This window comes from Oryzias latipes, chromosome 20, assembly GCF_053564925.1.
Source record: "Oryzias latipes strain Hd-rR chromosome 20, Olatipes_Hd-rR_3.1".
NCBI lineage: Eukaryota > Metazoa > Chordata > Actinopteri > Beloniformes > Adrianichthyidae > Oryzias > Oryzias latipes.
Genome location: NC_136256.1, coordinates 27,508,364 through 27,521,024, shown reverse-complemented (window position 1 = coordinate 27,521,024; position 12,661 = coordinate 27,508,364). Strand labels below are relative to the sequence as shown.

The 12,661-nt window shown below is 41.9% G+C and overlaps 2 protein-coding genes across 13 annotated transcripts in view; one reads left to right on the top strand and one right to left on the bottom strand.

Moving 5' to 3' along the window:
* The first annotated feature begins 4,640 nt into the window (after window positions 1–4,640).
* On the top strand, window positions 4,641–9,071 carry pdss1 (prenyl (decaprenyl) diphosphate synthase, subunit 1). Its single transcript, XM_004081174.4, has 11 exons — window positions 4,641–4,843; window positions 5,783–5,838; window positions 5,914–6,049; window positions 6,115–6,245; window positions 6,314–6,455; window positions 6,531–6,642; window positions 6,714–6,823; window positions 6,925–7,005; window positions 7,081–7,194; window positions 7,268–7,348; window positions 8,389–9,071. Exons 1-11 carry the CDS (start codon window positions 4,688–4,690, stop codon window positions 8,527–8,529), a joined length of 1,260 nt encoding a protein of 419 aa, XP_004081222.1. The 5' UTR covers window positions 4,641–4,687; the 3' UTR covers window positions 8,530–9,071.
* Window positions 9,072–9,926: 855 nt separating this feature from the next.
* Window positions 9,927–12,661, bottom strand: part of abi1a (abl-interactor 1a) — a 36,207-nt gene continuing 33,472 nt past the window's right edge. For 7 of the 12 annotated variants that reach the window (XM_078938257.1, XM_023950270.2, XM_078938258.1 and 4 more), the window contains 2 exons: window positions 10,408–10,596; window positions 9,927–10,337 (listed from right to left, as the gene is read on the bottom strand). In XM_078938257.1, the coding sequence (XP_078794383.1) occupies window positions 10,162–10,337; window positions 10,408–10,596 (365 nt within the window). In that variant the 3' untranslated portion in view covers window positions 9,927–10,161. Of the gene's footprint in view, window positions 10,338–10,407; window positions 10,597–12,299; window positions 12,396–12,661 lie in introns of all 12 variants that reach the window. The other 5 variants (XM_023950266.2, XM_023950268.2, XM_078938261.1 and 2 more) reach the window with 1 other exon arrangement.

Below are 12,661 nucleotides of genomic sequence, written 5' to 3'. Positions count from 1 at the left end.
GACAGAGACACTCCCACTGTGCTAATCTGTCTACAGCAGGACTGTGTTGCTTTGTTCCTTTGAGCTGAACGCGCTCCACATGTTTCAAAAATCAACAATCAGGTTTAAAGACACAGACTATGACATCTACTTCCTAAGGACCCTTATTGTAACTGGGAATTGAACTGACACATTCTCACTGGAAGCACAGAGACACTGCCACCACACTACTCTATCTGCATCAGAACAGGGATTCTGGTCCATGGAGGATCTTCACGCAGAGTCAGCTTTTATAGCGACGGTTTGTTAACGAGTCGGGAATTGAACCAGTCACTCCCACTGCACTATTTAAAGCACCACACAGGTCCAAAAAATAAATGTTCTTTTTCAGTTTTTAAACTCATTTGGATTTATTACTACATGACAGTTGTTTAACTTACTGATACATCCTTTTATCCGTTTGTAACGTCACACTTAAACATCAAACAAAGTCATTCACCTTCGTCAGTGCAGTTGTGATTGCAGGAAAGGGGAAGAATCAGTGGAGCATATTTTGTGTCATTGGTAATTGAATGAGGAAGAAAGAGAACAGAGGGGAGGAAAATTTGAATGGTGCAATGTTTTTTTTTATGTACACTCAAAAAAATGATTCAAGCCATTCTTTCATGTAACACAATAAGATTCTGTTGATTTTATTTAAAAATATTTATTTTAAAAGAATGTATCTACATTTAATTGACCTAACACAAAATGTATTAGCAGTTTCCCCTATAACTCCAGTAATCCAGAATAATTGAGTTCAAGTAAGGGACATGCTGTTGAATGCTGTTTCTCTTTATTTATTCTTTTTGCCGTCTTGCGGCTACAATTTTTCACCTATTTTAACCATTCAACTATTAAAATGTTCAACTCCTTCGTCTAATGCCTGGTATGACTTTTGGTCCTTCAAATCCTTCGACTTTTCAAAAGTGAAAACTTTTGTTCGTTTTTTCCACGTAAAAAACTCGGCTTCTCCCAATAAGACGATACACGACGAGCCTCAACTACGTAAGTAATAAATCTATTTGATTATACCGGCGGCTTTATGATGTCACAAAAGTGTTAGCTCAGTGGATTAATTAGCGGTTTTCACACACAGAGGTTCTGAGTTTGAGGCTGGCTTCAGACTGCTGTTGCACAGTTTTTTTCCTTTGCCTTTCTTGATAAAATTGAGTTCGACTAACTCAATTATATTTCGTAACATGGTAGAATTTGCTTTGAGGTGGGGTTACTCATATTTATTGGATGGAAATCCTGCCCACAATTAAATAGAGTTGATCCAATGAGTTATTTTTTTTAATTCCGTGAGGCCAGACAAAATTTATTAACTCCCTAATACATGCACATGGACACTTGTAAAAGGCATAAGAAGACAGCAATCACTGTATGAATTCTCTAATTCAACTAAATATTTTTTTTTTATTTAGCGCAAATTCGAACTACAGACGTCTCAATGGGCTTCATACCGGTAATTGTAAGGTAAACATACAATCAAAAAGGGATCATGAATACAAAGAATGCATTAGGATAATACTTAACTTTAACAAAACAGACTAAACTAAACTGATTATCCTTCCCTTAGCCCCCGCCCCCCCCCCCCCCCCTCACAGTAAGCAAAAACTCCGTAAAAACCGGTAGGTGGCAGTATTGCACATGGAAACTTGTGAAACCAAAGAAGAAGACGGGCTCACCATGGGCGGGGTTAACATTCCACCGCATGTTCACATTCCTCAGCGTTTCAGCATTTCACTATGTTGTGCAATTCTGTAGGCTGCAGCCAGGGGTAGTTGGCAAAAACAGCCTCTGCAGTCAGTTGTGTAATAAAGGAAGTGAACAGCATATGGAGCAGCAGCTCCCCCTAGTGGCAGACAAAGACATTGCAGGATGTTGTGGTACAGCTGCTGTGAAGCATCAACGTTTTGGCTCTTTTGATGGGAATGTTACAGATGATCCCAAGAAAATAGCCAACTACTGCTCTGACTTCTACACTAAACTCTAAGAATATTGTGAAGAAACTACTAATCTCTATAATCTCTCACAGATACCAAGGTAACTGAGACTGATTTGAAGGAATTCTGTGATAGACCACTATTGAAACAAGAAGTTGTATCAGCTCCTGAACACTTCAAGGTAACTCTTGAGCTATCTTATGGGGTCCAGATGACCCCCCCCCCCCCTTACACTGACGTGTTCTCCCTACCATGACAAAGGTGGATAAAGGTGGAAAGATTTCATGTAATCCATGGACACCAGTGAAGATCACAAGTCATTGAAGAAAAAAGGTTCAGAGCACTGTCTAGTGGGTCTAGATGACCCAACTCCCAACGTTTAAGTGCCTAGGATAGCTCAAGGGTTACACACTGCGACGTCCTCTCTATCTACAATATTTCAGTGAAAGAGTCAATCACCTACCTAGGAATTACCTTCTCTAAAGATAAAAAAGCCAGATGCCAATTAAACTTTGATCCAATTATCAATAAAACACAGACAAAGCTGAACCAGTGGCTCCAGAGAGATTTATCACTGAGAGGCAGTTTTGCTAACTAAAGCTGAGGGAACTTCCTGCCTAACGTACGCAGCTTTATCCCTCAATGTTGAAAAAAAGGTTCCTGAAATCCATTGACAAAAGGCTATTTAACCTCATTTGGAGGAACAAAAACCGTTAGATTAAAAAAACAGTTGTAATGAACACTTACGATGAGGGTGCTCTTAACTTTCTAGACTTCTGTACATTAAATTATACCTTTAAAATAAATTGGCTAAGACATTTTATTAAGAATCCAACTTCAATCTGGAATTTCATACCAAATTACATTTTCTCCAAATTAGGAGAAATTTTTATATATTTTGTAACTATAATGTGCAAAATAAAGCTTTCTTGCTTCCATAAACAAATGTTACTTTCCTGGTCACTCATTTGTAAACAATTTTTCTCCACACAGATACTACACATGGAACACTACAGACATTACATATAGACATAAATCTTTATTTTATCCATCTTGTTTTACTCAAAACATCCTTTTGGTTCATCAGCTGTTTAAATCAAACGGATCTTTGATGTCACATGAAGAATTCTGCCTCAAATATTGCTTCAAAATACCTAAAACAGAGTTTAACATTGTTTTGAAAGCAATCTCAAGCTCATCATGGCAGAGTTCAACTTTATTACCAATTGATCCAACTAAAATAGAAATAGGACGTATTTGTTTTTTTTCTTCACGTAACACAAATTGCCGTATACGCTCACTTTTTCAGAAGGATGTTGTGTCCATTCCCTATGTAGGAATAATTTAGTTAACCAATTAGAATGGAAAAGATCTGGAATCTACCAGCAAAACACTTTTTAACCAATAAAGTGAAAGAAATCTCATTTAAACTAATCCATAAATTCTACCCATCCAAACTATATCTGCAAAGGTTCAAAGAAAATATTGATGTAAGCTGCTCTTTTTGTCAAGAACACCCTGAAGATGCTGTACATTTATTTTGGTCATGTCCTGTTTCCACTACTCTCTGGTCTAAAGTTGTCATTTCGTTTCCGCCCACATACACTCAGACTTCCGCCTGTACTTAGAACATGTTATGTTTGCCCTCACCCACTGGTCGTCCTATAAAAAAATAACAATTCTACATCATTAACCTTTTATTGTTTTTATGCAAATGGAACATTCATAAACCAAAGTTACAAATAACACCCCTCATTTTTCTATCTTTATCAATGAGTTCAAACAATACATGAACACAATAAGAAAGCCACTAAAACATTTGACCTGTGCATCAATTTCAATGTCTTTGTGTAAAATGTAATAATAACTCCCTGGCTTGTTCCTTCCATGTTACTGTTTTGCATTGATGTGTATTGAATTGTTACATTCAATAAAGTTTGAAAAAAAACAACTATGTTTTGGCTCATTCCTTTTCGGTAGAATCTACCATCCAGTTCCTAATCAAACACATATCGAGGATTAAGCTGTTGCCCATGCTAAGATGTAAAAATAAAATACTGAAGAAAACATCCATGAGAAATATTGTTGACTTGTCCCCCTTACTGCTGATCTTAATAATCTTCAGAGTTCAGTTTCCTTTCGCTTTTCTAAATGCAAAAAAGCTATCTTAAAAATTCTAAATACATTTTGAAAAATCCAAGCTTGAATTGTGACGACAAGGAAACGTCCATTACTCCAACAATTGTGATCAAGTTAAATAGAAGGAGTAATGGAATTTTGATTAATTAAGAATTAATTTGGAATCTGTATTAACAGCATTTAGTGTGGTGTAGTTTTGATTATCATCAGGTGAAACGCTGGAAATATTATCTTGCAACACTTTTTAAAAATAAAATACCTTTACAAAGAAATACAAAAAAAACAAAAACGAAAATGTATCAGATTTACCTAAAATCCTTTTTAGGTACATACTTCAAATAAAAGTTACAAAATAAACTGTTCATTCAAAGTTACATAATCTAATTTAACCTAATTTTCAAAATAATCGATTTAAAAAAATACTATTAATATTATTTTTGGAGGATTTTAATAAACAATCTGTTTTTTTTTTTTTGTATTGTTTCTTTTTTTCTCCCTCATTACGTCACCTTAGGTTACTTACTTCCGCTTCCGGTTCATATATATAAACTTTGTGCACCCTGCTAGATGTCGGCACAAACATGGCTGCCCCCGGGTGGAGGCACATAACCAGGTGGAGGAGAGGCTGCTGGGGCACAGCGGTGTCGGAAACGTTATGGCCCGTTACCGGCAGGTCTGCGTCCTCCTCCGCGCCCTTCCCCGGCCGGGTCGGCGGAAGCTCGGAGCCCGGGAACGAGGTAAGTTTGTGCCGGAGGGGAGTGCTGTCAAACACGGGAAGGTCATTCAAACACGCCGGGCATCTTAGCCGGTCCGCCGCCTCTTTGCCTGAACAGAAATGGGTGTTTTTGTCGACGTGACCGCAAAAACGAAAGGAAATGATGCTTTTATGCGTTCAGCCGGAAACCGCAGAAACATCTAACGCACCGGAACTCATGTTCGCGGTTCCTCTTCTCTCTGATCTTCTAGCTACTATTAGTTAGGCTGGAGTTTCCACTGATTCAATAACATTCATGTTTATTTTTCTAAGATCTGCACCTTTCATTGAGGAGAAACTTCACATATTTATAAAACGACATTTTTTTAACTCAAACCCCAAACTTTCTGACCAAAACAACAAATCTGCTAAAATGGCAAAAGTAAAAACTTTTTTCCGACTATTTACAAGGAATGACACACAAACATCTTTTTTTCTTCTTCTGATTTGACTTTATTGCTAAAATAATGACATTCCTTTAAGTCAATAACAGATAAAACACATTATTGCTTTGTTATAGATCTAAGTGCCAATAAAGTTGGATTTAAAATGCAATCTTTTAGAGTTGGAGCAAACTTTTGTAACACTTCTTGTTGTTTTTCCCAAATAATATATCTCTGTTGATCCAAAGCAAGTCCTATATTAGTGATTCTTTCTCAGCTTTTTTATATGCATGTCATTTTATTAATTTGTGTAAAGCTATAATCTGTTTTTTATACTTTACATAAATTTGACTTGAGTTTGTGTGTTTTTTTATTTATTTTTTTGCTCACTGTTTTCTTTACTCCTTTGATTTTAAATATGTTATATTATTTCTGAATCGAATTAATGTGAAAATCTACTTTTAAGCCAATAATTTGACATGTTTGAGGCTGAATATCTGCACGAGATCCTGATGATTTCCTTTTGTTTTCTGGATCAGGTGAAGCCGTCGACACAGATCCTCTCCAAATCACACTTAGGTTTTTCCCTAATCCGGTGAGCCGTCGGGTCATTTCTTCACATCTGTTATTTTTGCATGCGGGTGTTTTTATTTCTTGTTTTGCGCCGCAGACCCTGTTCCCGGCTGCCCTCCGTCGCTGCTCTTCAGCCTCTCTGTTGCAGGTCGACGCACAGCGACGCCAAACTGGAGGACCCGTTTACTTTGGCGCAGAAAGATCTGACAACATTATATGACGATATCAAGAAGGTGAGTTGATATTTAAGTGTTTTTATCAAAAAAATCTGCTGTTGACAAAGTCTTGCGCCTCCCAGGAGCTGTTCATCTCCAGGACGGAGCTGAAGTCTCTGTGCGACTACTATTTCGACGGCAGGGGAAAGGCGATCCGGCCGATCATCGTGGTCCTGATGGCTCGAGCCCTCAACATCCACAGCGACCGATCCGGGTAAACGCTCCCGACGCGGCGCTTCCGGAGCGCCAAACGCTGAATCCTAAAAGCCTGTCTGCTTGCAGAGATCTGCTCCCGGGACAAAAAGCCATCGCCATGATCACTGAGATGATCCACACCGCCAGTCTGGTGCACGACGACGTCATCGACGGATCGGACGCACGGAGAGGAAAGCGGTCCTTAAATGAAGTGTGGGGTGAGAAGAAGGTATGGCGTCCTCGGCCTCCCGACTGGAAACGTCGTTTTCCGCGTCTTCAGCGCTGCTCCTGGTTTCTCCTTCAGGCCATCCTAGCTGGAGACTTCATCCTGTCTGCGGCCTCCATGGCGTTGGCTCGCATCGGTGACATCACGGTGGTGAAGGTGCTCTCCCAGGTCATAGAGGACCTGGTGCGAGGTGCAGTACGCGGTCGGCAGCTTCATCTTTTCTGACGAAGACTCTGCTAACGGAGGTTCTCCTGCTTCCAGGCGAATTCATGCAGCTGGGCTCCAAAGAGAACGAGAACGAGAGGTTCAAGCACTACCTGGAGAAGACCTTCAAGAAGACGGCGAGTCTGATTGCAAACAGTTGTAAAGCAGTATGTACGTTCAGTCTTCACATCCACGCCACGGCTGTGGACACGAGCCTCTGTCGGGGCCTCCCTTGGTTTTTGTTGACTGCCCGTCTGCTTCTTTGAAGGTGTCTATTCTGGTGAGCTCCGATCCTGAAGTCCACGAGATCGCCTACCAGTACGGGAAAAACGTCGGCATCGCCTTTCAGGTAACGTCCGGCCGGTTGAATGACTGACTGATGGCGAAGGAGGAGGAGCAGATGTCACCGTGGTTCTGCGTGCAGCTCGTGGACGACGTTCTGGACTTCACGTCAGGAGCCCAACAGCTGGGGAAACCGTCGGCCGCCGACCTGAAACTGGGCTTGGCCACCGGGCCGGTCCTGTTCGCTTGCCAGCAGGTGAGGGGCTGGACTCTATCAATACAAACCGTAATCTAGGACAGTAGTGAATTTCTGTGGGGTCTTTCTGAAGTTTCCAGAGCTTCATGCGATGATCATGAGACGCTTCAGCTCCAAAGGAGACGTGGATCGGGCCTGGCAGTACGTCCTGAAGGTACGGGTGTGAAGGGGGGAGGTCACCTTTTCTGGGCCAGGAGGCCTGCAATAATGACAGATGGAGCAACAAAACACCTGAGGGGGGAGTTTTCCCTGAGATTCATTTAGGTTTTCACCGTCAGAATTGGAATTTTTAGACACGACTTAAGGGGGGAAAAAACCCAAATCCATCAAGACATTTAACAAAAATGATCAAATTTAGGTGTGGAGAATAAAAGGTCTGAAATTATGTTTATTTCACCACTATTCATATGGGGAATGAAACCGTTTTTAAAACTACTCTAAGCGCTCTGGAGTTCAGCTGCTTTAGGAGATTCCTGACCTTTATGATTAAAAAACAAAAAGAAGAATTGCATCAAACTCTCAATAAATCCAGCATGACCTGCATGAACCTTTTTTTTTTTAAATACATGTCCTAGGATTACATATTTTCCATAGATAAGAGCATTATAACTTTTATTTATTACATTGAATAAACCTTATTAGCTTTGAGGCCGTTTATTCAGTTCCAGTTTAAAATCTATTGTTTGCAACGATTTTTCTTTACTGCTGTTTTGGCTTCTGCTAATTTAGAATGAATGTTTTTAACCCTTGTGCTATCATGGGGTCCAGATGACCCCACCCTTCCATTGACGTGTTCTCCCTACCATGACAAAGGTGGATAAAGGTGGAAAGATTACATGTAATCCATGGACACCAGTGAGGATCACAAATCATTGAAGAAAAAAGGTTCAGTGGGTCTAGATGACCCAACTCCCCACGTTAAAGTGCCTAGGATAGCACAAGGGTTAAACGGCGTAACACTTCACTGTCGACATTCAGACGAGCAAGAAACACAGATTTTCTGCACCATCTATGCTAAATCTAGGTTCCTTTTCTGCAGCCAAATGACATAAAATCTAGTATAATCCCAGATTTTTGGTTTTGTTTTCCTCCCATCAGAATTTGTGGAAAGTTAAAAGCAAAAAAGTGAACCAGAAGTTTCACTTTCACGAATGTATTTTAATGCTGAAAGTCTAAATGTTTCTTCTTTTTCAGAGCGACGGCGTCCAGCAAACCTCCTTCTTGGCCCGCCGCTACTGTCAGGAAGCCATCAGACAGGTCAGCCTGCTCCGGCCGTCCCCGGAGAGGGACGCCCTCATCCGCCTCACCGAGCTGGTGCTCAGCAGAGACAAGTGAACCTCCACCAAAGCCTTCAAACTGGTGCAGCTACACGGAGAACGGCGCCGCCGCGGGGCTCTCTGAACTCTCAAACACTCCCTGAAGTGGAGGCGGAGCTCCTCTGTCGTGGTCGACGTCTAGATATTGTTTTTGTCAAATTGTGATTCCAGTTTCTGAACGGAAACGGGGAGAAACATGATCATATGGTAACGAAGCACTAAAACCTAGTACTGTGTCTGGCCTGTGGAGGCGGAGCTGTGGCGTTCCGAACACGGCGTGGTCATTCTTCTGTCTGGATGTGGCGGCGTCAGAGATCCGTCCAAGTGTCCTGTAACAACCGAGGCCTTCACGTCTGCTCAATAAAGCGCCTGCTTCCTTTGTACTCCACTGAGCACACGCCGTTCTCGTACATAGACTTGTTTATTACAAAAGACTGTACATGAATTTGTCAATCAACATATTATACACACGTATGACGGCCAGAGAAAGAAAGCAGTTTAGTTCTTCTACATAAGAACTTTGTGGGGAAAAAAGACATTAAATTTTAAGCATTAAAAAAACCCAAACTAAATGAGTGATTCCTGAGTCGACCGCCATCACGCGGCTGATGTCACAGCCTGCAGGGTCACGCCCTCCTTGTTGCTATGACGACACGGAGGAGGTATTACAGTAGTTTGGTCCACGTGGTTTCATGTGAGGGCGTCGGGCAGGAAGTGGTTCACATCACCAGGCTCCCAGGTGGGTTCAAAGGGCAACACCCTTTCACAATAAGAGTCCAGGTTGTGGAGGCTGTAAAGTTGCTCATTTAAAAAAGTCCAACTAATATTTAATTACATTTTACGCCTAGTTCGGTCAGGTTTATAAGAAATCAACGTTAATTGACTGCTTTAAAAACAAAAATGTATATTTAAGCTATTTGGTGATTCATCATTTACACCTGTTGCACTGATTTTTTTAACTTTAGTTTACAAAACTATAAAAAAAATTGAAAACACTTAATTACTCCAATTTGTTATATTTGTGGTAAAATTCTTGCTAAAAATGTATTGATCAACTTTTTTTTTTAGTACATTGTGAATAAATGAGTCCATCTGGTCAAATTGCTGCAAAAAACAGTTTCCACAAAGCTGGGAATGTTTTGGACCAGCAGCCCGGTTGACTAAAAAAATAGAAATTAATAAAGATGCAAAACAAAAGAAATGGCAATTTCGGAAAAAAACGTCTCCATGGGAAGATGCAGAGTTTATGAAGAGTTCAGTGATTTTGTTTTTAACAGTGTAATTAACAAAAAGACAAACTGACTGCATTTAAAATATAAATGAAACAGAAACCTCAAGTTATGATATATCTGCATGCTTTAACCTAAAGTTTTTTTTCCTGCAGCTCACATCATTTACAAACACTTGCAGAGAAGCTTTTTATCCAACTCTTTTATTTGTTCCATCAAAACTAAAGCCGTTCACCTGTCAATCAGAAAATCTTTGTTCTGCCCAGAGCTCCTCCCCCAGTCCCCGCCCAGCGTGGCCCACCACCCGTCCCCGTCACCCCAAGAGATGCTTTCGATTATTTTCACGTGGTATAAAAGCAGATGTTTCCGTCTCAGTGGGTCAGGATATGACTGAATAAATACTCCAGGACTGGCGGGCGCCGTCAGTCGGCGTAGTGCATGATGGGCTCCACGTAGTTTCCGGGAAACAGGCCGGTCACGCCGTTGCTCACGCCCTCGAACCAGCCGTCGTCGTTCTTCTTCACCACGTAGATGATGGCGCCCTCCAGGAAGGACAGCTCGTCGTTCTTGTCCTTGGCGTAGTCGTAGATGGCCACCACTGCGAACGGGAGGTTTCTGGTTGGTTTTTTCGGCGCGTGCGGCTCGCTGTGGGAGGAGTTTGAACCGACCTTTCTCGATGTAGTTCTTGGGGGCCCACTGGGGGTCTCCGTCCGCGTAGGGGTCGCTGTACTGGACCAGGGCGGCGTCCTCCTCCTCCTCGTAATCCACCGGAGGAGGCGGAGGGGGCGGGGGGCACTCGTCGAACATGGGGATGTCATCCGGAGGGGGAGGGGGGGGAGGAGTGGGAGTGTCTGCAACTTAGGGACAAGGTCAGAGGTCAGCCCAGGAGTTCATGGAGACGGAGAGGAGAGCGGCGGCGGCGTGCAGGGCGGCGTGCGCATGCATTCAACCAGTGAGCAGGCGGGTTTGTGTTCAATCAGGGAAACACAACGACAGAGTGACTACACAATAATCACCACAACTCATTAGAAATGAGAGATCTTTGACCATCAAGTTTCCTCTGGGCGATCCTGACAGAAAACAAACGTTTTTTCATTTTTTTTAAGTTACAAACGGAGCAAAGCCACAACTTCCTGTCTGAAGCCGGTTTCCAACCGTCCAGAGTCCCTCACTACTCCCTGATCCCTACAGGACTACATAGTGCAGGACTGTCCAGTTCCCTGGATCTGATCAGTCTGTCACCAGTCGTCTTTTATTGACGATTGTGGCGTCCAGTTGGAGCTTCTATGTCACGGCTCATCTGCTTCTGATTCAGTTATTATAATAAACAATTTTTAGCTTCATTTTCTTAATATTTGTCCTCCATCATCAGTAAAATGCCACAGGAGAATGTTAAAAACGCCGTTACCATCAGACTAACATGTTCTTGTTGCGTTTTTCCGAGGATTGAGGACATAAATTAAAGAAATTTAAGCTTAATTTTGCATGTCTGAGTATTTCTATATCAATATCATTATGAATCAGGAGCAGACGCAAAAAAATAACGCTTGAATAAGATCGTATTTGTAGAAAATGTGATGGGCGGGGCCACAAGCTCTGCTCCATTCTGATGCATCCACCTGCAGACCAACAGATCCATGATCGTCTTTGTTTTCCTGGTCTGAGCTGGAATCTGGATCAGAACTGGACGGATGGAAAATTCTGAATTGATCAACATTTTTGTTGCACCGCTAATGTTAGGCTGGGGCTGTAAGCTAGTGGGAGAAAGTGTAAACAAAGGGTTGATGGGACACTCAGAGGTAAATATTTAATGAACTATGCAGAAACTGTCCCAGAAAACGGCATCATCATAATTAAGAGCCTGGGAAACTCTTTGAAAATGGATCAAAAGATGATCCAAGTGGGACTTTAACGTAACTCGGACAAATGCTAAACTTTTTTTTTTTTTTTAACAGCACATATGACGTTATTCGTTACCCAAAGTAAAAACCTTACAAATATGAACATTTTAGGAAGACTGTTCATGAATCCACGGTGTTCCAACGAGGAAAACTTTAGAAAAATATATTTTCATACATCTTTTTTTTCAAATGACAAAATGTTCAAACGCAATGCATTGTGGTCTATATTTGCCAATCTAATGAGCATTTCTGATCAGACTTTAGGGGAATTTGGGGTTTGTTTGGAGTTTAGATTTGGACAAAAGAGGCTAGTGAGGGAACTTTACGGTCAGGCTGGTGTTTCCAGTCCTGGACAGACAGATGTAGAACCGGTTAATCGCTACACTTATCGAAGCAAACGAAGACGGATTTGCGATTCTGTTAACCTGCAGGTTAAGGGAGTTATAAACCCAAACCAGGCTGAATGGAGTTTCTAAATATTGTGATGTTCCAGAAGAAACTTTTTGGTCAGAATGAAAACTCAGTGACATTTATTGCCAGCAGGGGTCAGCAGAGAGCCCCATTTCTACAGGAACTCCAGGAACATGCAATGGGGAAAAAAAAAAAACCCAAAAAGGATCAACATGCGATAACACTTGCTGTGTTTCTGGAAGACTTACTGCTCTCCTGCATCCTGGCCACAAAGCCAGTCAGAGGTATCTGTGGAGTCAGCTGGGGCATGGGGGGAGGGGGAGGAGGAGGAGGAGCGACAGACACTGATGGCGGACAGCGGAGATCAGACAGGAAGGAGGAGGAGGAAAGGAGGAGTCCATCAGTCATCATCAAACAAACAGGAAAGTTCACAGAAACAGGAGCGAAGCGGCAGTAACAAAAAAACACGTCTTCTGTCTTGGATGATCAGCAGGTCAAAGGACAAAGGCAAGATTAGGTTAAAGACGCGGCTGTGGCGCCGTTTCCGTCTCCGTTTAGTCCACCTGACCTCGGCTTTGGTCTCTAACGCGAGTCTGGATACGGTGAAACA

Coding starts and splice junctions, on each gene's coding strand:
- pdss1 (XM_004081174.4), top strand. CDS start 4,688: ATGGCTGCCCCCGGGTGGAGGCACATAACCAGGTGGAGGAGAGGCTGC. Junction 6,050..6,114: donor TATATGACGATATCAAGAAG/GTGAGTTGATAT, acceptor TGCGCCTCCCAG/GAGCTGTTCATCTCCAGGAC. Junction 7,195..7,267: donor TCCTGTTCGCTTGCCAGCAG/GTGAGGGGCTGG, acceptor GTCTTTCTGAAG/TTTCCAGAGCTTCATGCGAT.